Source organism: Hipposideros armiger, unplaced genomic scaffold (assembly GCF_001890085.2).
Source record: "Hipposideros armiger isolate ML-2016 unplaced genomic scaffold, ASM189008v1 scaffold_745, whole genome shotgun sequence".
Taxonomy (NCBI): domain Eukaryota; kingdom Metazoa; phylum Chordata; class Mammalia; order Chiroptera; family Hipposideridae; genus Hipposideros; species Hipposideros armiger.
The window spans coordinates 691,252-715,551 of NW_017732095.1; the positions used below are offsets into that span (position 1 = coordinate 691,252).

At 56.3% G+C, this 24,300-nt stretch overlaps 1 protein-coding gene across 1 annotated transcript in view; it reads left to right on the forward strand.

Annotated features, from left to right (window-relative positions):
- Nucleotides 1-24,300, forward strand: part of PCNT (pericentrin) — a 127,504-nt gene that overhangs the window by 31,321 nt on the left and 71,883 nt on the right. The window contains exons 15-22 of the mRNA XM_019628028.1: nucleotides 1,821-2,281; nucleotides 3,423-3,960; nucleotides 14,335-14,475; nucleotides 16,390-16,520; nucleotides 18,237-18,358; nucleotides 18,481-18,719; nucleotides 20,536-20,698; nucleotides 21,342-21,554. Of these exons, the coding sequence (XP_019483573.1) occupies nucleotides 1,821-2,281; nucleotides 3,423-3,960; nucleotides 14,335-14,475; nucleotides 16,390-16,520; nucleotides 18,237-18,358; nucleotides 18,481-18,719; nucleotides 20,536-20,698; nucleotides 21,342-21,554 (2,008 nt within the window). The remainder of the gene's footprint in view (nucleotides 1-1,820; nucleotides 2,282-3,422; nucleotides 3,961-14,334; nucleotides 14,476-16,389; nucleotides 16,521-18,236; nucleotides 18,359-18,480; nucleotides 18,720-20,535; nucleotides 20,699-21,341; nucleotides 21,555-24,300) is intronic.

Sequence of the window (24,300 nt, forward strand, 5' to 3'; positions counted from 1 at the left end):
GGGGAGGGGAACAGACAAGTTGCTGTCCTTTTGTTCTTCAGTCTAGTTGTGGAGGACGTTGCTTCACTGGCCCATGTTGGTGTTATCATTGCGCTCTTCCCGGGTGAGGCAAATGCTCACCGACCATTGGATGGCCGCTCACAGCAGCTCACAGCAGCTCACGAAAGCTCACGCCTGCTGCCACTCACTCAAATAGCTTACAGGAGCCCACTGCAGCCTACGCCGTTGCTGGCGATTCACAGCAGCCCAGCTCCAGGTCGAGCTGTTGTTCACCATCTTAGCTGTAGAGGGCGCAGCATCTCTGGCCCTCATGTGGGATCTGAACCGGGGACCTGCTGCTCAGAGCTGGCCTCCAAACCAGCTCTTAACCAACGTACCACTTGGCCTCTAATTTGTTTTTAAGTCCGTCCATTGAATTTTAAAATTTCAGATATTGTGTTTTTCAATTCTAGACTTTCCATTTGGTTGTTTAGAATAGTTTTTATTTTCTTTGCCATGATTTTCTATTTTTTATTCATTATGAGCATATTTTCCTTTATGTTCACAAGTGTGGTTATGATAATGGCTTTACGACCTCTGTGTGCTAATTTCAACATTTACGTTATCTTAAGGTTTTTCTCCACGGATGTATTTTCTCTTTAGCGTGGGTCTTACTTCCTGTTTATTTGTATGTCACTGTTTTTGGATTGGCTCCTGGACATTGTGGAAACTCTGGATTCTGCTATGTTCCTCTGAAGAGTGTTGACCTCGTGCTTCGGCAGGCAGTTAGTATCACTGGATTCTTACTCTGCAGGCCTCGTTCTCTGTGGGATTGAAGCGCACTGTTCAGGTCTGTCAGCCTTAGCCGTCCTGCCCACACACGTACGGATCTGGGATCAGCCGGACTTTGCCGCCTCCCCCTCCAGCTCTGTCCTCATGGGGCTCCCCCTCTCACTTTCCAGCCCTCTGTTCCAATAAGTAAGACGATGGGGTTCCCGTGAGCACAGCTCAGTGAGTCACCAGGGCCGTTTCCTTTGGGAGCTCTCTGGGCCTTCCGGCAGCTTCGTGTGTTTTAGTTAACAGAGTGTATAGTTCTCTCTGGGAAGGCTGGTCTGACTGGAACTCCTCAGCCATCACCAGAAGCAGGACCCTGAACTTTATTTTTAATAACTTAAATGAGTTGAGGTCAGTCTTACGTCCCAGTTTTGTTTTTGTTTTTGTTTTATTGGTTGATGTTCAGTAGTTCGTTGACCTACTTTCTTTTTTGAAAACGAGGATATTTGCTTCCCTTCGCTTTCTGAATCATCTCCCTTTTCACAAGACACCTTTGAAAGTATTGGTTTTAGCTCATTAGCCTCTGGCTCTAGCTCCTGTATATCCTGGAATATGAATTGTGCACGTGCAGAGACTTGACCTCGTGACGCTGTCTGCTGTGCTCATCTCCTTGCTGCTGGCGATTCTGCTGTTTCAGGGGTTTCTGGCCTTTCCTCAGCAGAAGACCCGGGACGTGTCCCCTTTTCCCCCATTGCTGGTCTTGGCGCCACAGAGAAGGGCTCCAGCCCCGACTCGGCTCCGGTCCCGTGTGCATGTGTGTGTGTGTTCTGTTCAGTTAGTTTTCGTCCTGGCCTGCTGGCCCCGTTGTTTTCAGGGACCAGGATGTGGACATTGTGCCTAAGCAAGTGGTTTCAGTTTGGTCATTTAGGTTACTTGTGTTCCGGTCAACACAAGCAGTCGCAGTCCACTGCTGTCCCTGGCACAGTGGCCACGTGCTGTGGGCCCTGCCTTCACATTGGGGCTGGATCATTGCTGCCAGTGGCCTGTCCTTCACTCTCTTCCTTCAGGCGAAACATGACTTAGTGGAGTGTCATCAAGAAGAACTGGGAAAAGCTAAGGAGCAGGTTCAGCTAATGGAACAAGAATTGAGAGAGAGAGAAGCAGAGTGGAAGGTCACCAGTGCGGCCCTGAAGAGAGAAGCGGAGGAGCGGCTGGCGCGGACGCTCCTGGACCTGACCCAGCAGGCAGCGTCGGGCCGGCAGTCGCTGCTCAGCGAGTTTGAGCTCCGGGAAACCGAAATGAGGCAACTGCAGGACCAGCAGGCAGCCCAGATCCGGGACCTGGAGGCTTCGCTGGTGGAGCAGCAGGGCCGCCTGCGGCAGCTGGAGATGGAGCTCACGGGGGACAAGTGTCCACAGTGTGGCCGGGAGCCGGGTGACGGTGTGGCCCCCGCAGGCCAGGCCTGGGAGCTGACTGCAGCCCGCCTGAAGGAGGACTGTGCGCTCCAGCTGACGCTGGCCCAGAACAGGTAGGTGGGTCACACCTGGGAGCGGTGTGGCAGGTCCCCTCGCGAGACCTGACCCAGGACAGCCGCAGGTCCTGGGAGGACCTGGCAGAAGGTGGGAGGCAGGTCCCCTGGGAAGATGAGCTGTTGGCGCTCAGCGACATCCCGAGTCCTCACCCTGAAGCAAGAGTGGGACACGTAGCCCTGTCACCGACATGTGCTGGCAGGAACAGCATCCAGACCCTTCCGGTGGAGTCTGTCCCTCGGCTGGAGGGACGCTGCATGTGCTTCGTTCACATCATTCCTGTTCTCTGCACGTTTTCACATTTCAGTGCAGACCTTTCAGCTTCATTTATCATAAGGATGTGCAGTCTGTCCACACATGTTTTTTCTGTTTTTTTAAGCTTTAATAGGTTATTTTTTAAAAATAAAACATCTTTTCTGAAATACATACGTACTTCCTGTAAGTTGTAAATAGATCTAGTTGTAATTTGGCTCTTGGCCTCTGACAGTGCTGACTCTTTGCAACCTGGGCTGTCTGTGCTCGATGCCCCCCCAAGCACGTGGGCACAAAAGCTTAGCGCGCCACTGTGTGGCCAGGGTTAGACGGGCAGTGGCTGGGGATGGGCAGCACACACCGGCGGTCACACCTCCTGTTTGAGCTCAGCAGCGCCCACCAGAGCTGGAGCTGTGGTCAAGTTCCAGGTGGGGCTCTGGGCGCTTGGACGAGAACGCGTCTTCCTGGCTCTGCCTGTGCCCCTACCGGCCAGTGCCTCCCGCCCACTCTCCGAGCTCACGTCCCTCACAGCTGAAGGGTTTCTGAGGTCTGCTGAATGCCCTGTGCAGCCCTGCCACCCCTCGGTTTGTCGGGTCCTCCTCCCCATGGTCATGGTCACGCCTGCTGAGCACGGTGCCCGTCGGAAGTGTCCCTGTGACTTCTTGCTGTGGGTCCTGTGTCCTGTGTCCCATGTCCTATGCTGGGGACGCCTGGCTCTGGCGCCTTCACTTGCTCCTGGTCGGGGGTCCTCTCGGGCCATTAGTGGCTGAGGGAGGAAGAACAAGGACAGTGAAAGCCACATGCCGGTCTTGCCAGTAGGAGTCGGTTTCCTGGAGGGATGTGAAGGGCTTCGTGCTTTTATGACTGTGTGGTTTGCTGTCCCGTCAGGCTTTTGGAGCAGCGTAGAGAAATCACCGAGAAATTGACTGCTGAACGAGACGCCTTGCTGCGGGAGGCCCAGGAGAGGCACGCAGGCGAGCTGCGGCTGCTCCAGGACAGACACCAGCAGCACCTCGTGTCCCTGAGTGCGGAGCTGCAGGCGCAGCACCAGGCCGACACTGCGGAGCTGCGGGCTGCGCTCGAGAGGCGGCACTGGGCCCTTTCGGGAGCACGAGCGGCCGAGTTGCAGATGGCACATGCTGCGGAAGTCCGCGCTCTGGAGGTGAGGTGCCAGTCAGGCCTGGAGGCTGCGGACGCTCGTCCCCTGTCTGAAGTAGAGGCCCTTCGCGGCGAGCACAGGCGGGCCCTGGAGCTGCTCAACCACCAGGCTCCTGAGCACGCGGCTCTGACTTCGGGGCTGGAGGGATTTGAGTGGGAACGTGACACCGAGCTTCAGTCTGCAGAGGGCCACGGGGGTGCTGAGCCGGGCACCAAGTGCCCCGAGAGCCTGCGGGTCCCCGTAGCCAGGCCTGGCAGGGCTCAGCAGGTGAGACATGCCTTGCCGTTCCCAGCACAGGGCTCTTCCGTTTTCGCTTGTGTGCTGCACACTGTGCGTGTCTGTGGGTGTGCACCTGAGCAAGTGTCAGTGTATGCCGCCCACGTGTGCCTGTGCTGCCACCATCGGCGGCGACTTTGGGTGTAGACCAGTGAGGTTTAAGGATTTGTGTGATTGCAGGCCCCTCGGGAGGCTTTGGGCCCCTGATTGCAGCAGAATGTGCACCTGACCTCACGGGGTTTGGGGTGCTCCTCATGGCAGCCTGGCTCTCCCCTTGTGGCCGCTTCATGAGCTTAAATCTGTTGTGTTTCTAGAGCAGGGACTGTCCCTGAGTTTAGTATGGAAGGGACGTTGTGGAGAAGGCCCATTGCCCTGGGCTGGCGCCCACCTTTCCTCACCTGCAGCCCAGCAACACCTGCATCTCACCACCAGGACACTTCTGTTTGGCCTAAAACTGGTCGCTGCGGGTTTGGTGTCTTAGCAGTGGATGGGCTGCCCTGTGTAGTGCGTGGGTCAGGCAGGCATGCCCAGTGCTGCCCGCAGGGCGTGGATGGCAGGGTGAGAGTGTGGCTACAGTAAGAGAGTGGCTGCAGCCCTGCTCGTAGGGGCACCTGCTGGAGAGGAGATGGGTGTGGCCGCGTGCGCGCTAGTTGGGGGGCTGAGAGGCAGAGGCAGCCAGAGGGCTGGCAGGTGAGCCCCCTCCAGCGTGGGGTGCAGCCTCTTCCTGGGCAGCAGTGGCTTCAGGGACAGCGGGCAGTGGCGTGGGGGTGCCAGGCACCCTGGGGCTCCTCATCGGAGGGCTGTGTTGCTCGCCCACGGTCACTGAGTGTCCGTGGCACCCTCATCCTCACCTCTGTGCAGTGGTACCTGCCATGCGTGCCCTCTGACCCTATCTGCTTCCCTGCCCCTTGTCCTCATGGTGCTGGCCATCTGCTGCCTTGCTGTTTCCAGGATGTAAGGTGTGTGTTCTCTGAACGGGACCTGTGCTCTGGCCTCTTCTTCATCGAGTCACCTTCTCAGTGAGCCCTTCCCCGACTGCCCGATGGGCCCCAGCCGTGTCCCCGGCAGCGCGTGTGGTGCTCTGTTCACTCTGTGTCCCTGGGTCCAGAGCAGCGCCCAGACCACAGCCTCCTGGGGAGCTCGCTGCAAGGGGCTTTGATGCAATGTCCCCTTGGTCCCACTCTTCCAGCAAGCCTTCCGAGGGCCCTGCCACACCTAGTTAGGGTCTCGGAGGTTGGGTTAGGGAGTGAGCATGTCAGGACCCGCCTGGGTGCACTTGGAGGGCAGTGTCCTTGTTGCCAGGGGTCCTGACCTTATCTGGCAGCCAGTGGCCTAGCACACGGTCTGCTCCAGAGGCCATTGGTGGCTGGCCAGAAGGGGGTGGAGGCTACTGTACTAGTCTAGGTGACAGTTGACCAAGGCCCGTGGGCAGCATAGTGGTGGGAAGGCACACATGGTGCTCGGGAGCAGCGAGGGGTTCCTGAGGCTCACGGGAGCTGCGGGAGCGAGGTTGACAGTGGCGCTTGGAAGGTGACCTGCCATGGGGCTCCTGTCCTCTGTTCCCCGTGCCTCTGTGCAGGATGGCATTTGCCCAGCAGGGGACGCCTGGTGTGCAGTGCTGGGCACCCTGTCCTCACTGCATGCGTGCTTGCGCACACACACACACACACACACACGCTTGCACACACACGCGTGCCCATATGATTTTGCATTCCGTCCTCGCAGGCGTGGGAAACCTCTGGCCGGACCCTGAGGCCCTTCCCCGGCGTTTGTATTTGAAGGCTCACATCTCCCTAACTTCTGGTCTTTGTGGGGGTGAGAACCTGTGTGACACGTCTCACGAGTGGCCAGCATCTTGTGCCATGCCTGTGCACAACGTGTTGATTCGTGCACCTGGGTCAGCACTATTTCTGTGGGGCTTTGTCGGGCGTGCTCACGCCTGATTCTGACCACAGGACCGGCCCTGCCACTCGCCGGGCTCCCAGGTGACCAGTCAGTGCTCCGGTTGTGTGCACAAAGCCACCAGTTTCTGCAAGTCCCCAGGAGGAGGAGGAGGAGGAGGAGCAGAGGCGGTTATAGAAATCAGGGGAAGCCTCCCTGTGAGATTCATCCTCTTCTGTTTGGCTGAAAGTCTGGGAGTCGGTGTTTTTCTTGACATTTGGTCCTTGGACTCTGAGTTGCCCTGAATGCAGCCAGTCGGTGGGGTTCCATGTTTGAGAGGATGAAGGAGGAACCACACCGGAAGCGGTGCCCTCAGCAGCCTGGAGCCGCACAGGCGACCCGGCTCACCGCCAGAGACACACAGCATCCTTGACAGCATCTCAGCCTTCTCTTCCCAGTGTCCTCTCTCAGACGACACTAAAAGCGGATGAAGCCCCCTTGGTATTCCCTCAGACTCCTAGTGTCCCCCAGCCCCTGGAGTCGCCATCCTGAGGGGTCATCACTGTCATGTGGCCTCTAGGAAGCTGCTTCACCCCAGGACGGTAGAGCAGAGGGTGTGAGATGGACGACCACCTTTACCGTCCACAGTGGCTCTGGTGAAAGGCACGTGATGGGGGCTGCTGGCGGGTCCCACGTGCCCGAGGGGCCGGGATTGACCGCTGGGCAGGCCCCACGGCACTTTGCGGTTTGCAGACGGGTCCTGGCAGGGCGTGTCTAGGGCTCAGACCTGTGCCACGCTGAGGGCGTCTGCTGCGTGCCATCCCCGGCATGTCCCCTGTCGTGGTGCCCACTGACTTGCACGTCCCGTTGCTGACAGCCCTAAGCGCTTTGTCTGTGGTCTCAGAGCGAGCGCCGGTGAAGGCACGTGTCCTCTGTCCTCTGCCGGCGCTGCTTCCTGTGTGTCACTGCTGCACCAGCTCGTTGAGGTTGGTGGTCCCTGCTCTGCCGCCGAGGGGGTGAGGGTCAGACGCGCTGTACGTCACCTCTTCTGTGCAGCTGATTTCACAGGATGACAGCGGTGCTCTGGGAGGTGGTGCTTTTCTGCCCGTCTTAACGTTTTGTTGGAGAAAATGTCAACACAACAAGCAGAAGTTTAGTACAGTTCCCCACCTGGCTCCCCGGTGGATACGCGCCACCTTGTGGCTTCAGCACTCCCCACCCCCCAGTTGTTTGAGGCAAGCCCTGTACATCATGTGTGCTCCCCTGGGACGCGTTACTCTGTCTCTACCAAGCCAGGTGCCCCCACTATAGCACAGCCAGGACCTGCTCTCACCTGAAAGTTAGCCAACAGCTACGGCTTCGTTTCATCCCACATCCAGCCCGAGGGCCAGTCCACTCCGCCGGTCGCTCAGGTCAGGGCCATGCGGCCCCGTTTGCCTGGCTTGGTTTTCACTGCTGCCTGGCTGAGTGTCCAGCAGTCCCCATGCCCTGTCAGCGCCAATAGACCTGCACGTGCAGCCAGGTTGACGTCTGTGACTCGGTGCGAGGCCTCGTCGGTGGTGACGCGGTCCTCCTGTGGCCTCCCTCAAGCTTCAGCCGCAAACGTGAGTTACATAAAGCCTTGGGGTGCCAGGGTCGTTGTCCCCAAAATAGCCGGGACAGGCTGTTCATCCTCTGCGAACAGGTTTCATCTGGGCCACAAATATCTCTGCAGCTGTTTTCAAAGCAGTGTCACTTACCAGACCCTACTTAATGTGTACATGTGAGGCGATTGGGTCCCTCTCCAGGTCCCCTCCCTCTGGAGTGTGCTTGTGACAGAGTGCTCTGAAATGTCTTTTCTTAGAGATGTGCCTCCGTGAAGGACCCTTCCTCAGGGGCAACACCCAGCAGGGGTCTGGAAAGAGAAGTGAACCGTAGTGTAGCCAGTACTGCTGGTACAAGGTAGTTTCATCTTTTCTTGGTAAAAAAAAACACATCTGTTGATATGACAACTTTGAAAACATTAAGAGAACATGTGGTCAGCTTACATATAGTTTAAAAATCTGTAGTTCATTATCAGTTGAATTTATTTTTATAACGACCTTGGTGTTCTTTGCGGAGTACTAAGTTGTTTTTCTTCTTCAGGCGTATCTACTGTGTTTTCTTTTTCTTTTTCTTTTTTTAAATTTAGGTTAGTTTTCAACATTCTTTGCACTTTTTTTTGTTTTAAGATTTTATTGGGGAATTGGGGGAGGGAACAGCATTGGGGAATCGGGGAAGAGGAACAGACAAGCCGCTGTCCCCTCATTCCTCAGCCCAGCTGTGGAGGAACGTCGCCTCACTGGCCCATGATGGTACTGTGACCATTGCACTCCTCCTGGCTGAGGCAGATCGGATCTGCTCACAGCGGGTCACGGCAGCCCCACTGCAGCCTTCACTGTCACTGGCAGCTCACTGCAGCTCATGGCAGCCCAGCTCCAGGTCGAGCTGTTGTTTAGCATCTTAGCTGTAGAGGGCAGTGTCACTGGCCCTCATATGTGGGATCCAAACCGGGGCCCTGCTGCTCAGAGCTCATGCTCCCAAGCCAACTCCTAACCAACGCGCCACCTGGCTGGCCTGCTACTTAATTGTTTTCTTAACGATTAACGTGTATATGACATTTCTCCTATAATTATGTGGATTTTAAGAAAAATGTAAAAATAACTTTTTTAAAACATCTTTTTCTGGGCTGGCCGAGTGGCGCAATGGTTAAGAACTGGCTTGGGACACCAGAGGGCCCCGGTTCGGATCCCACATATGAGGACCAGTGACACTGCCCTCCACAGCTAAGATGCTGAACAACAGCTCAACCTGGAGCTGGGCTGCCGTGAGTTGCCGGTGACGGCATAGGCTGCAGCCCCTGTGGCAGTGGGTTGCCATGGGCTACCATGTGTAGCCAGCAGCCAGCGTGAGCGGCCAGCAGCCGCCGTGAGCGGCCGTCCAGAAGCCGGCGACTGATCTGTCTCGCCTGGGAAGAGAGCAATGATGGTGCCAACTTGGGCTAGTGAAGCAACGTCTTCCACAACTAGACTGAAGAACAAAATGACAGCAACTTGTCTGTTCCCCATCCACCAATTCCCCAATAAAAATCTTAAAAAAAAAACCCTTCTTTTTCTTATATTGACCTTATCATTAGAACCTGGTAAATTAAACAGAGTTTTATTCAAGGCTGGAGATAGAAATGATTGTCTGTAAGGGGTCTTATGGGTGGGGAGTCGCGTGAGTCACCTTTGGTCCTGTGCAGTCCTGTGGAGGGGTGGCCTGAGCATGCGCCCTCTTGCCAGACGTCCCCAGTCATTGGGGTCCTGGGCCTCCAAGGTGGCATGCTGGCTGCCCTCCTGCGTTGGAGCACAGGCACCCCCTGTGACCCCACATGGTTGGCCTTTGCCTCGTCCCTGTGCTGCTGCCTGAAGGTCCTGGGGCGCACTGCCCCCCAGATGGGAAGTTGGGGTGATTTCCAGCCGCCCCCAGTGCATGTGGGGCGAGCGCTCTGGGTTAGCTGCTCTCCAGCCTGGTTTGTGCCATCCTGTTAGACCTGGTGTGTCTGCACCGGCCTCAAACCCTCCTGAAGCCAAGTGAAAGGTGAGGAGTCCGCCATGGCTCTGCCTGGCTGCCCCAGCCCATGCTGCCCTGCGCTGGCCACAGACGAGGAGGTGCCGGCTGGCCTTGGGTCGGTTCCTTAGCTCACCTTTCCCAGCCAGGGCCCCACGTAGAGTCCACCTGCTGCCCTCGCTCTTGTAGGCAGTAACACAGGGACACAAGGACCGCATGGCCAAACAGAGGCTGTCCGAGCCCGCTGCCCCTGCTCCTGTCTGGTGCTCCGTGTGGGCGCCGCACTCGGGGGTGTGGGGAGCTCCTGCCCTCCTCTCAGGCAGAGGTTGTTTGTGTCTGTTTTTATACGTTAGGCTTTTGTTGAAGGTTTTTGTCTGAGGGACACTTCCTGTGGCTAGAAGAGTCCCCCAGCCACGAGTGTAGCCTTGCCTTTTTTTAAATTTAAACTTGAAATTTTTTATTATCTTTATTGGGGGAACAGCCATGGTCATTGGTTACACATTGCTTTCATGCTACAATGGCACAGCTGACTCTTTTAGGGAGAGCGCAGCTCACAGTGACCCACGCTGGGATTGAACCGGCAACCTTGGTGTTATCAGCACCACGTTCTAACCAACTGAGCTAACTGGTCACCCCGCCCCCACCTCTTAACAGTGTTTAATGGGTGTGGTGAGCAGACTGCTTTGTCACCAGCGCCCGTTTGCTGAAGGTGCCGAGATGGAAGCCCCCAGCAGGGTCCAGAGAGCTCAGCCCCTGTGGCTCAGTGTCCCGTGTGACGGGGAGTCACGCGCTATCACGTCCTGGGAGACTTGCCGCCTTTTGGGAATTGACGTCTTCTTATTTTTCCCAGTGTCCTCCACAACTGGTGGAAGCATTCGATGTGGGGTGTGTTTGGGGAAAGGGACTGTGGCCCTGTCCCCGGGCTGTGGCCCTGCTGTCTGTGGTGCCCGCTGGTGCTGGGGTTCTGTTCTCGTGTGATTCGCACACATGGACCGGCACCTCTGGTGGGACCCGGGTGCTCTCAGGACTGCAGTGTCCTTCCCCGGAGGTGCCCCTTCTCCCCGCTCCCCGGGAGGTGATCCCCCCGGCGGCCGTTCCCCAGGAGACTGCCCTGTGGAGAAATGAGATAATGTGCTCTGCAACTTGGCAGTGTGTCCTAACTCAGAAATTGCGCTTGAATTCTAAAGGATTAGAATGAAATGTGTTTCAGAAGAGAAAGTTTATAAGAATGACCTGTGTTGATTCACAAATGGCCTCTAGGACTTGGGAGTATAATTTTAGTGCTTCATCGGGCAGGCCCCGTTTTCTGAGCTTTGTGACTGAGGCGAGGACCCAGAGCCTACACACGGTGGCTCCGTGTCACCGCAGAGCAAACTGTGGAACGAGGGTTATCTCGGGAGTGGACACATGTCCACCTGTGCCCAGCTGCCCTGGCCACAGGTGCTGGGTTCAGAGGGATGTTTCATTGTAAATGAAAGTTCGTGGGCAAATGAAAACAAGCTGTTTCCATCGTCTCAGGGACGGTGTCTCTAGGTGACCTTTTCTGTTCCTTTTTGTGTTGAGATTGGCTGGTTAGCATACCTTTTCTGCTAAGAAATCATCACAAATATTTTAAACCTGCGAGGGCTTGTCTGTCTGTCTGCCTTGCTGTGGTGACGCAGCAGGCCCCACAAGCCTGCTCCTGCTTTAACGGGCCGTTGTCACAGAAGGCTGTCTGCACAGGGTGACCGCTTTCAGCACCTTCATGTCTCATGCCAATGTTACTGTAGGTTTGGTTTTTTTTTAAACTTTATTGGGGAACAGTGTGTTTTTCCAGGACCCATCAGCTCCAAGCCAAGTTGTTGTTTTCAGTCTAGTTGTGGAGGGCGCAGTTCACTGGCCCATGTGGGGATTGAACTGGCAACCTTGGTGTTTTGAGCACTGCGTTCTAACCAACTGAGCCACCTGTCTGTCCCTGTTTTGTTTTTTTAATGACAGTTTTATTGAGATAGAATTCACATACCATACAAATTACTTTTAAAGTATATATTTCAGTGTTTTTTAGTATATTCACAAAGTATGCAGCTGTCACCACTAATTCCAGAACATTTGCGTCACCACACAAAGCAGCCCCTCACCCATTTGCAGCCTCCCCCAGCCCCCTGCAATCACTCATGTCTTTCAAATCCACTTTGTCTCCGTGGATTTGCGTTTTCTGGACGTTTTAGAGAAATGGCGCCTATCACACGTGTGCCCTGTGTCTGGTTCCTTTCTCAGTGTGCCGTTTCCAGGTTCGTGTTGGCCGTCGTGGGGTCAGTGCCCACTCCTGGTTTCTGTGTCAGTGTCTCCACTCCCCTCTAACCCTCCATTACTGCCGCCTTTTCATTTTAATTTCCTTGGTTGTTTGTTTTCTTACATTTCTTGAGTTATTTTGTTAGTGCTCACCCTAGGAGTACGGTGAGCTCCTTGTAACAGTGTAGTTGAGATTGGACAAACTTGATTTTCATAGTTGATGAAATTGTCCCGCGCGGCGTCATCCCTGCCCTTCCTCTGTGCTCATGTGGCCGCGGAGCGCATCCTTCTGACCCCTGTCACACTCATTGTTCTATGCAGGTGTCTTTTAAATCAAATAAGAGGAAAAGGATCACAAACACAAAGTCTGTTTGTTTTGTCGTTCCTTGTTACCTTCCGCAGTGTTCTTTGTTCTTCCTGGATTCGTTACTGGCCAGCGTCCTTTCGTGGGATCCTGAGGTCCTCGCTTAGAGTTTCCGCAGAGTAGGTCTGTCTGAGAAGTGCTCTGTTCCTGTTGTCGGGGGATGTCATGGTCCCTCCCTCACTGGCCAGGGCAGTGTCCTGGACGCAGGCTGACTGGGGGGCAGTTTTGCCCAGCGCCTGTGTCGTCCGTCTGCCTCTGACTCGGGTTCCTGATGCACGGCCAGTCCCACTGGCTGCCTCTCACTCCGTTGAGGGTCCTTGTGTTGAGCTGCTTTCCTCTGGCCGCTTTCGAGATTCTTTTTCGTTGTCTCAGCGGTTTGCTTATGATGTGTCGAGGTCTGGGTCTCTGAGTTTGTTCTACTTGGAATTCGCAGAGCTTCTCGTGTGTAGATTCATATTTTCCCATGAGATTGGCGGAGGCTTCGGGCTTTTACCTTAGGTATTCTTTCAGCCCTGTTCTTGCCCCTCCCTTGGGGTTCCTGCTCTGTGGCGTTGGCCTGTCTGTGATGGTGGCCCTCAGGCCTTCGGGCTCTGCTTACCTCTCTCCACTCCCTTTTCTCTCTGTTCCCTGGACTGAGGAGCTCACGTCACCTGTCCTCACGTTCGCCGCTTCTGCCCACTCGGTCTGCTGTGGAGCGCCTCTGGGGGTTTTCGTTTCGGTGGCTGCGCTTTCCAGCTCCAGGACACCTGGGTGGCCCCGTTTCCTGCCTGCCTGTTGTGAGGGCTCTGGCAGGCAGCTTGCGAGTCTTCTTGTGGGGAGCTGCGGGGGCAGGGGAGAGCTCATCCCCTCTGGGTCTCTGGGACTCTGGGCATCTGCACGGATTGTGCTCCTGCTTCCAAACGCCCAGGAGTGTGTTGGGGCTTCTCAGAGCCCCCTGCCGACACCTCATTTCCTAGTGTTTCCTTTTGAGGTTTTGGCCAGCCCCTTCTAGCCGACTGTTACCACTGCTGCGATGGTTTTTGACCAATGGCAGTGAGCTCTGCCTCAGGTCAGATAAAAAGCAGCCTTGAGGGCCGGCCGAGTGGCGCGATGGTTAAGAACTCGCTTGGGATGCCAGAGGGCCCTGGTTCGGATCCCACATATGAGGGCCAGTGACACTGCCCTCCACAGCTGAGATGCTGAACAACAGCTCGACCTGGAGCTGGGCTGCCATGAGTCGCCGGCGACGGCGTAGGCTGCAGCCCCTGTGGCAGTGGATTGCCATGGGCTACCGTGTGTGGCCAGCAGCCAGCGTGAGCGGCCAGCAGCCAGCGTGAGCGGCCAGCAGCCGCAGTGAGCGGCCGTCCAGAAGCCGGCGACTGATCTGCCTTGCCAGAGAAGAGCGCAATGATGGTGCCAACTTGGGCCAGTGAAGCAACGTCCTCCACAACTAGACTGAAGAACAAGACGACAGCAACTTGTCTGTTCCCCTTCCCCCAATTCCCCAGCGCTGTTCCCATTCCCCCAATTCCCCCAATAAAAAAGAAAAAATCTTTAAAAAAAAAAAAAAAACAGCCTTGAGAACGGAGCTTTTCAGAGAGCTGCCAGGCAGGTCAGTTGGTGACAGTTGCTGGGGTGGCACTTTGGGGGAACTCCACCCCCCCGCATGGCTGCTGGGGTGCTGTTTTCTAGTCTGACCCCGAGATTGGAGCGATCAGACCGATTCCAGCCCCCAGAGCTGGCAGCTGCCATGGAGACTCAGCCTTTCTTCCCATAAACACTCTTTGGATTGTCGAAAACCTTCCTATTCGCAGAGCCCTGAGGAAGCTGATTTTCAGTGTTTGCAGCGTTGTGCAGGGCGCTTGTATAGAGGAGTGGGCTTTTGGAGGTCCTTATAGTGTCATTCTGAAGGTGCAACCTCTAGTTTTCTGTAAAAAAAAAAAGCTTATTTCATTAATACAGTTTAATTCAGTAGGTGAATCTAATTAAAGCACCTTTTATTAAGGAAGAAACAGCGTTTACCTTTGAAAATCAAAGGAACTTAGGTTTCTCAGTGTCTTGGGCTTTGATGGTCCTGCGTCCCTGCCAACGGAGAATTGCTCGTGTGGCCGGCCGTCAGGGAGCAGGCCGTTTCCTGGCGTTCTGTGCTTGGCCCCTGGCCCGCTCCTCTTGGCACAGAGTATGGACTCAGTAAACATCTGTTGAATGAACTAAATTCTAGTGAACAGCAGAGAAATGGAGCAAGCATAATTTCATACCCTCATAGCATCTTTTTGTTCTTAATAATGTGTTCTGTGCAGGGTGAACCTGACAGTGAACAGAAAGCTGCTGTGTGTGACCACGAGAAGATGCGTAGTCTGGCGTGTGAACAGCCCCTTCAGCAACGGGAGACAGAGGCTCTGCGCCTGCAGCTCCAAGCAAGCGAGGACCAGGTGCTGCAGGTGTGTGGGATGCGTGTCCTCCCTACCGTCTGCGTGCCGTGAGCTCTGCAGAGCATGAAATTTCCATCTGAACCATTAACCACACTCACAGTGTTGTGCAACCATCACCACCATCCCTAGAACTTTCCGTCTTCCCAACTAAGCACTAGCTCCCTGCCCCCGCCTCTAGCACTTACACCACCATCTACTTCCTGTCACAGGATCTGACTCCTCCAGGGGCCTCTGACAGTGTCCTTCTGTGTCTGGCTTGCCTCTCAGCTTTGTGTCCTCCAGGGTCCTGCACGTTGGAGCAGGTGTCAGAATGTCCTTCCTTTTTAAGGCTCAGTCACATTCCGCTGTATATATGTTGACGTAAGAACGTCCAGCCCTGTAGAGAATTTGTGTAAGCGTTTATGTGAGCCACACTGACGACATCTGCCAGGGAACAAGAGCTTAGATGCTTGGGAGAGGGATGCTTTGCAGTTTCCTTTATGCGTTTGAGTTTAAAGAGAGAAAGAACTAAGGGAGTTGATGTGGAGGTGGGAGAAAGCCGCGGGATGGAGTGTGGGGTAGTTAGGGTTACGTGCTTCCTGAGGGTGCGAGATAGGACAGGAACGTTTTAACTTTCTACTTTGTGGTGGTTGGTTGTGTTATGGTGTTTGTTTGCCTTCTCTTCTTCATGACCATGTTAGTTTTTCCCACTTAGTGTGTGTGGGGAGGGGCAGGGCAGGCTCTGAGTGGAATCCACCGTCATGGTGGCCTCTGTGGCCTGGCCACAGTCATGGGTGTGGCCACCCCAAGGTCGACCTAGGCTGCCAGGCGGCTCAGTGCAATGAGGCCCTCCGCGGCCACCCCCCACTGACGGCCATCCACTCGCCACACCAGCAGTTGGGGCCACAGCCAGCCATGAGCAGGTCTGTGGGAGGCAGCATGCGGAGGGCACAGTTTACCTTCTTGATCTCTTGTTCATTTGGGGTCATTTTCTGCCACCTTGAAGCTTGCAATTCTCTGTTTATTGCGTTTTCTTTCATTGCCCAGCTACTATGGTTAGCTGACGTAACCCATGCTTTATAGAACCCTATTCTTTTCCGATTCCCCTCCAAGCACAACACGGAAAATATTGACAGTTGGCAGTTGTTCTGGCAGGAAATCATGCCTTCCTCCTCGCTTGGCCTGTTTTCTTTTTGTACTTACGAATATTGTTTTATGGGCCCTGCACTGGTGCTCTCGTGTCTGTTTTCTCCACCCACAAACCTGCTCTTGGATGAAGAGGCGGCCGTGGGTGCGCCAGCTCGTTGTTGCTTTGCAGCTGTGGGTGTCTGGGTGTCCCCCAGCAAGATCGGTGGTGGCCCCTGTCCTTTTGTCCTCCATGGGGAGGGCGCCCATGTTCTTCTCGGTAGTAAATTTGATCCGACCTGAGAAACTGCGGCTGTGGGCACTGGGGCCAGGGGAGAGCTCTTGCCTTAAGAGGCTAGGGGCTCTGCTGCTGGGAAGACACACTTGTCACTTCGCTAAGTGGCACGACAAGACCGCCGTGGCTCATGGCCACTGCTCGGACGGCCCCCTGAGGCACCACAGCTGCTGACTTTTTGTCTTGTTCGTCAGAGGAATATGTATGAGCAATCTTCACTTGCCTGGTGACTGATTTTTGTGAATGATCAAAAAAGGATTTTGTTTTGAGTGATCGTTTGTGAGAATGAGCTCAGGTGGGTTTGTGCCCGCTGTCCCCGCCCGGGCCGGTGGCCTGGGGGTTCTGTGCCCTGCGTTGTAGGGGAGGGCAATGGCGCAAAGCATGCCTATGGGTTTCACCTTTAATCACCACCTGTTTGTCTTTCACCATTTTTTTATTAGTAGGGTGAAGAAGTTATGGTGAAAGCTCCAGAAATTTTTAACTAAACTGTTTTAACTAAAGTATGACTGATCTTCCCACAATAGCTGAAGGACCAGGTTTTATCCTTAAGCTGCGAGCTGGAGGAGCTACAGCAGAGACGCGACCGGGAGAACCAGGAGGGTGCAAACCTCATCGCGATGCTCAAGTCCGACACGGCCCTGTCTGTCAGCCAGAGGTCAGTGGCTGCGCCCCAGTGTACCTGTGTCGCAGGGGGGACCCTGCTGCACAGCTCTCCTCTGAAAAGATTTCAGACACCGAGAAAAGGGCGGAATGACGCGGTGGACGCCTGCACACCCACCATCCCTCTTTGCCGGGACCTCGCCTTTCTCCGAATTGCAAAATGTGACGCTGATACAGGCGCAGAGAGCCATCTGCCCCTTTGTCCTGGTGCCTGGGGTCCACTTTTAGGAAGCGATTCCCCTGGTGCCACACAGGTTTTGTCCCCTCATGTCATCTCACGTTTAGCCTTGCTTCACTATATGGCTAGAGCGCGTCTGGAACTGTCCAGCTGTTCCTTTGCTTCTGACGTCAGAGAGTCTCCGTTTTTGTCTCTCTCAGCAGTTGTTCAGCGTCCTGTTCATGAGCTGGCCCTTCTCCGGGCCCCTCCATCTCTGCTGTGCCCATCAGTTTGTCTCTGTTGCGGCCTTTCCCAGTAGCCCTGTACTGACCCTGAGGCTTGAGAGAGACCAGGCAGCAGTGGGCCTGGCTCAGCTTCGAGCTCGCCGGGGGTCCCTGCTCAGCATCCCCTACCCAGCGCCCTGCTCTCCCCATGGCTCTGTCCACACCTGCTCGCTGCTGCAGCCCTTGTTTGTAGCTGCCTGAGTCGGCATGAAGGTGGGCGCAGGGTGGAGCATGACAGGCTCTGCGGTCACCAGCTCCACACATGGGAGGGACATGGCAGAGAGCAAATGACCCCTAGGTGTTTGGAGTGTGTCCTCCTGGTGAGCAGCAGCTGCAGGCGCCCAGACACCAAGTGTGGCATTTTGGGATCATCTTGGGGATCAGGGGTTGGCACACAACGTGTGGTGGAGGTGTGGGCAGCTTGGAGGAGCCTTCTGGCGTTTCCTCTCAGAGCAGAGCCAACACCTGCCCTCCCTGGCCGGCCGTCTCCACGCTCACCCTTCTCTTCCCCCGCACGCTAACCCCAGGGCCCTGGCACATGCTGTGGGCACCCACCCCGTGCCCCTGGTAGCCCTTGCAGGGGTCTGGGCAGCAGCAGGAAGCTGTCGGGCCCCTGCCGCCCCAAGGTTCGCGTGCTCTGTGTGATATGCTGGTGTCCCCTCCAGTTCCTGCTTTGTCACCGGAATGTTGGCCCTGCAAGGCACAGCTCCGCGTGTGCATGTGGCATCCTGTGTCGGAAGCCGTGCCCATGTGGGGCCCTCGGTGGGGAGTGCCTGGACGAGTCGTGACGTCACGGTGCAGGTGCCCCACGTCAGCCTGTCCGGCTTGACCACCAGCTGTATCCCTTTGCCCACAGCCACATCTTGGGTGGGGTCACCCTGGGGGTCAGAGGCGGCCCAGCTCAGAGACGGAGTGCGGGCTGGCTCCTGGTCCCATGAGGAGCAGGTCACGTCAGACCCTGGTCCTTGGGAGCTGTGGGGCAGGCTGGCGGCTGACTTGAGTTGGTGTCTCATAAAAGGGCAGGGCCCTGAGGGCCGGGAGGCTGTGACATGGGACTGTGGGTTTGTGCTGTCGGCCGGTTGAAGACCCGGAGAAGCGTCCTGAAGGCAGAGTGGTCCAGCGTCTTTTAAGATCAGGGCAGCAGCCGGAAGACCGGCCCGGCTCATGTCCACAGAGCCGCCAGCTGAGCTGAGGCAGGGCTTCCCCCCCAACCCCCGTCAGGTGGCTGGTCCCCATTGATGGCCGCCACCTGCTGTGCTTCTGTTTCCAGGACAGCTCTCCAGGATGCTCTGAGGAGGCTGCTGGGCCTGTTTGGAGAGACGCTGAAGGCTGCCACTGCCCTGAAGAGCCGGATCAGCGAGCGCGTGGGGCTCAGCCTAGCCCCGTCCACAGGTGAGCCCCAGATGGCCAGGCGCTGTGTGCCATCCTTGTCCCCTCCAGGGCGGGCCGAATCTGCTGCTCGTGCTGAGATGGGATGTCGCCCCTGACGCGTCATCCTGTTTGCTCACCTGCAGTGCCAGCTCTGGAGGAGACGTGGCCCGGGTGTGATGGGGCCGTGCCGGAGTTGGACGGGACTCTGCCTGAGAGCATGGAGACGTCTTCCGAGGCCGAGATCAGCAGCCACCTGTGTGAGAGCTTCTTCTTGAGCCCAGAAAGTACACTGGAGTGCGAGCAACCCGTCAGGAGGGTCTACCAGAGCCTCGCCCTGGCAGTGGACAGCCTCCTGGAGATGGTTCTGGACTCTAGCAGGCAGGTGAGATGTGGCCCGCTCGGAACCACCTGCTGCTCTGTTCTGGCTCCCATCCCGACTGCTTCAGGCCCGGTGACGGTGACCACGCAGGTCACGTAGGGTGCAGGACTATGACCTTCCTCGTTGGGCCTTGCAGGGAGGGGACAGACACCCTGGCTCTGCAGGCAGACCTGCTTCTCTCTGTCCCTGCTGCACCTGGCGTTTGGGGTTGGAGACTATTGGTTTGGGTGTCCCCCCCAACACTCACACACACACACACAAGCACGTCACCGCCAGTGAGGTCCTTCTCCGCGTCTATCCCTGAGAAGGAGTCTTTCCTGATCTGAAGGTCTTGAGGAAGTGGGCTTGCTGTGAATGAAAACACAGCCACAGCGTCCTTACTTAGGTGACGTGTGATTCAGCCACTTGTGCTTTCTCGTGCGCTGTCGCAATGCACAGTCAGCACATTTATATTCAGACGTTACCACTGAGAAAGGGAGTTACATGTTAGCCCTTGGGGAACGTTGTGGACAAGTAGGAGAGACGCTAAGTCGGGCAGTGTAAAGCAGTGAAGATGCTGTTTCCTGAATGCGCGCAGCTAAAAGCAAGCACCGAGCGTGAGGTTGCTGGCGCGCTCAGACCCCTCCGACTGAGCGCCGTTTCTGGCACGGGGGCAGAGCAGCAGTGTCCAGCCCGGATGCCTCCTCTGGGCCTCACAGCCCCTTTCCCCTTTGCTCCTCCCGTCTCCAAACTGGACGGGTTTGGGCAGCAGCTGACAAGTCCTTAGGTGCTTTTGATTGTCCCCCAGTGCCATTAAATGGTAATAGATGCCCTCGTGAGGTCATCTGGTGTCTGCAGCTCTCGCCTGGCCCGTGGCCCTGGCCTCGTGTCTGAGCGAGTGCCCTGGTCTGTCATGGGCCCTAGCTGCTGTCTCTGTGTCCCCCTCACTGGAAGTCCTCCCCCACAGAGTGCGTTCCTCGGGGGGCTAGCCATCTCCACGGCAGGAGGGGCATGAGGTGTGGGAGGGAACACAGGGAAGGATTGGGGCGGTGGGGTGAGTGGGGCAGAGCCCTGTGGGAGGTGGGCAGGGCAGTGGCAGGGCCGGGTGCGGGGCCCTGTTCAGGCCAGGGTAGGTGTCCTGAGAGGACAGAGCTCTGAGAGGTGACCCGGGGCAGCCTGGGGGCTGTTTTCAGAGTGAGGCCAACAGGCGTCCTTAGTGGCTGAGCTGCATCAAGTACACAGGGAGGCTGGGGGAGGCCCAGGCCAGGTGCCAAGCTGTCTGCGGGGACAGCTGGGTGTCATCAGGGCCCCCTGCCCGTAGATGGCCTGGGAGCCGCAGCACAGACATGCCCACCAGGCGAGCAGGGGAGGAAGGGAAGATGGAGCCCGGGGCCAAACCGGGAAGCGGGGGCATCTGAGGAGGCCGGGGAGGGCCTGGTGGTGACCGAGGCGCCCAGGGCTCCTGCCCAGGGTGCTGATTGGCCCCAGGGACACTGTTTCCCACCCCCGTGCCTTTCCCATCCGCTCTCCTCCTGCAGAGCTGGCTGCTTGTCCTGTCCAAGTGCCGGGCTCTCGATGGTCAGCTACCTGTCACGTGTCATAAATGGTGTTGCCATGCCAGACACATGTGTATTGACGGTGCCTGCGTGTGAGTCTGTGCGCGCACAGTTGTTGAAAGAGCAACTTTATTTAGTAACTGACACAACACTGAACACTGAAACTGTTCTCTATGGAATATTTATGATCCCACCACAATTCCACACAAGTAGAATTCTGTTGGTATTAACTGAGCTTTGATTTCTTTTGATAAACAGTTCCAGTTTTCGATGTGTTTTAACAGCTGGAGGAAGCACATCAAATTCATGATCGTTTTGAGAAAGAATTTAGCTGTAAGAGCGAGGAGATGGTGCAGGTCGGGAGAAAACACCAGGAATTACTGCAACGCCTGGAGGACGAGAACGTGGCCCAGGCGCGGCTGACACTGGAGCTGCACAAGGCCGAGGGTGAGCGGCTGGCGGGCAGGTGGCACGGGCTGGAGTGGGCACGCCAGGGCACAGAGCAGAGCTGTGCCAAGGGAAGAGTCGGCACCAAGTGTTTTAAAGCCAGTGTAAAAATAAAGCAAATGGTGTGAGGCATCAGTGACTTTCCTCAGTGGAAGGAGCTGCCTTTGGGGACCATCTGGGTGGCAGCAGACGGGCTCGTGGAGCGGCCCTCTCCCCTGGCACTTACTTCCTGCGGATCTCGGGGACAACAGCCTCAGAGAGTAACTTGGCGAGATGGGAACGCTTGTCCTCCCGTCACGAGTGATGGACAGTGGGGGCCCCCAGAAGTCGCCTCTGCTACTACCCCCAACCCCCACGCCCCTGGTGTCAGGTGCTCACAGTGGCCGTGTGTGCTGGACACTCGGCACGAGGGTGGTGTGTGCATCGGGGAGGCGGGGACGTCCCGCACGCGGCTGCTGAGAGGTGTGTCACCGTGTTTGGCAGCTCCCGCACCTGCCTGGGGGCCGCCCTGTGCCGTCCATCTAGGAATGGACGCAGGAATGACCACTGAGCTCTCGTGCTGGTATGGGGATGCCCTCATCTGCTCGGCAGCTCTGTCGGTATCTGGGTGGGGCCTCGCAGCATGTCGCCCCCTTCCCCCCAGGCATCATCGAGGGGTTCAAGGTGGAGAAGGCCAGCCTGCAGGAGGTGCTGAACCAGAAGGAAACAGCCGAACGGGACCTCGTGGTCGAGCTGGAGAGCCTGAGGCAGCAGCTCCAGCAGGTGACCCGGCAGCTGGCAGAGCTGGAGGAGGAGAAGGCCGTCCTAGTGCGCCAGAAGGAGGCGGCCGCTGCCGAAGCACAGGAGCGGGAAGCCGGTAGGAAGGGCGGCGGCTTTGTGGGAGCCGGGTGTCTCTAGGGGTGAAGAGGGAGGGAGCCTGTGCTTGCGGTGCTGGTCACATCAGTCACCCTGCTCACCCTGGCTCTGCGTGTCTGTGGGTCATAATAGACTCTGGCAGATGGCATTGCACATGTCGCCAACATGCTTGAGATAAATAGCCAAGGCCACAAAAAAATAGAGTGACTTAAAAATGTCCCTTAAAATAACACAAAAGTTCCTCATGTTAATGTTAACTAAGAAAGCACAGCTTTAGCAGAAGTGTTCTGTAGAGATTCGAATATTTTAAATAAAAAAGGTCAAAACATAGAAAGTATAAAACGTGGAGTTCGCATGTAGCAGTGTCCTCAGGAGCAGATTCGTAAGAAACAAATATGTGAGCTCAGCTTTCTGACCGTGTCATGTGGAGCCCTTGCTGCCGGTCCCCACGGCCGCCCACCGAGGGAGGCGTGTGTCCCCAGGTCCCCCCTTTGCTGTGGCCGCAGGGCCACTCCGGCTGGTGCTCTGTGGCGGAGCCTCGGCCATTTGAGGGCCGCTCGCACCCGTTAGAAACGTAGCTCCTCCTTGAACTCGTTTTATTTTAATTTTCCTCGTGAGTGAACAAGCGTTCCCGTCTTCCTGGCCTCTGTGCCTGGCTTCACCCTCTTGGCTTCATGCGTCCTGCCGGGCAGATGCCCAGCCCGCACTTACCTGAGCTCTTGGTCGACATTTGGGTCCAACAGGCCCGCAGCTTCTTCAAGCAAAGAGGGTTTGTAGACAGCTGTGGGTCTTCGCGCACGAGCCTGTAAACTGTCTGTGATGGTTTCCAAACCTCACCTTGTTCCGCTTGCTTCCGTTAATGTACAGGAGCCCCTTTGCTCCCTTCCCATGTTTTGATGTAAGTTTTTGATTAAAAAAAGACTAGCTTTTTCCTTTTCCCTTGTATATTACTTTTCACCCTTTTGTTTTCAGACTTTTTCCAATACTTCTAATTGTCTCTCACGGATGTTACATTCATGATGTTCTGAGACGCTCACCTGTCGGCCCCCTTTTTGCTCTGTTTAGCCTGGTTTCCTCCTGTGCCATGGGCGTTGGAGCCTGTCCCCAGTTGCTGTGGGCTGCTCTGCCCCCAGCTCACTGACCAGCCTCTGCTGTGCACCCACTATCTCTTCTGTGTTTGCTCTGCTGTCTGCTCGGGACCCCTCACTCCCCAGCACCGAACCCTGTCCTGCCTTTCCCCGTCTGCACTGCCGCCAGCCGTGCGGGCATCAGGCGAGGCTTTGGCCCACGTGTGTGTGCGCACGTGCACGTGAGAACGTGTGAGCTCCGTCTCCTGCGTCAATGTGCAAGTGGCCGTCTGACGGCAGCCACTTGTGGGTGGTTTTCTCCTTGACACTTTCAGAGAAGGAAAGCTCTGAGACCTCGAAGCCTGGAGTCTCCCTTTTGTACCCTTGAGTGAGGTTATGGCTAGAAAGAGACAATTCTAGATTTGATTTCTCTTTCTTTAAAATTGGAGGTTGTAACCCATTGTTTTCTTACATGCAGTGTTTCTGCTGAGCTGTCTTTGTCTTGTTCCTTGGCAGGTGTTCTTAGCAACTTCTCTCCACTGTGATGCCCCCACACGTCCTGTCCTGTGTCTTGGGTGGGCTGCCCACACCTCTCCTGTTCTAAGCCCTGTTTTTTGTTAGATCTGGGATTCGTCACTCAGCATTTTTTCTGGACTCACCCTTTTGTGTCCTGGAACTCCGCATGGGCTGCACCACCCAGTGGGACAGACCCTCTTGTGCGGGACCCCTGCACCCGTCCTCAGGTGTCACCACCCAGCCTGCAGGGCCATGTGACCACCCAGGTGCTCTGCGGGACGGTCCAGCCCACACCCTGTTCATCCCAGCCCATTCTTATCCCGTGAACATGGCACTTCCAGCCCATTCTCCTCATCCTGGGGGTTCGGAGACACGGAGCTGCGAACCGACTGAGCAGCCAGTGGCCCTGGGCTGGGAGCAGCCTTGTCTCAGCTGCCTGAGACCCGAGGGGCTCTGCCTGGGCTGGGCCTGCACCAAACGGCCCCCAATCCGGCCCTTTCGTTGTGGCCTGTGTGTCCATACCTGCGGCCCTGCCACACCTGGCCTTCCCGAGGCCTGGCCTTCCTGTGCACACGGCGCCTCTGCAGAAGCGACGTGTCCATGGAGCCCTGTCCCGGACCCAGACCAGTCTTTCCTTTGCTCTGTCACCAGGTAGTTCTTGTGCTTTCTCTGGGTTTGCTGTCATTTCCATATCGTTAGCTCGGCCTAGTTTCTCTGTTCCTTCCTCTCACCCCACACAGCTGTGTGCTCCCAGCCAGGGCCTCAGCATGTGCTGTCACTGAAGGCGCCTGGTCACCCTGTGCAAGCCATGTGACATGCTGCCCGCCAGCACCACACCTGCCTCCCTCGCAACGGGCTCCCCCAGGTGTGGTCCAGGGATGGCCCTGGGTCCTGGTTCTGCTTTGGGGTTTCGCGAGTGTTGGCCAACCTTCCAGAAGTTTTGGGAGGTCCTGGTGCCTTGTGGAAAACCACTCTGCCTCGCCTGTTTGTGTGCATGTTTCATGGCGATGCATGTGTCCTGCGTGTTTGTCGCCTTATAAAACTCCTGGCAGCCAGGACGTGCTGTGACACCTGTGCATACAGCCCTGTGTCAGTCTTTCTCGCTGCTGTGACAAACACATAGACCAAGTGGCCCCTAAGCAACAGATGTTTGTCGTCACAGCC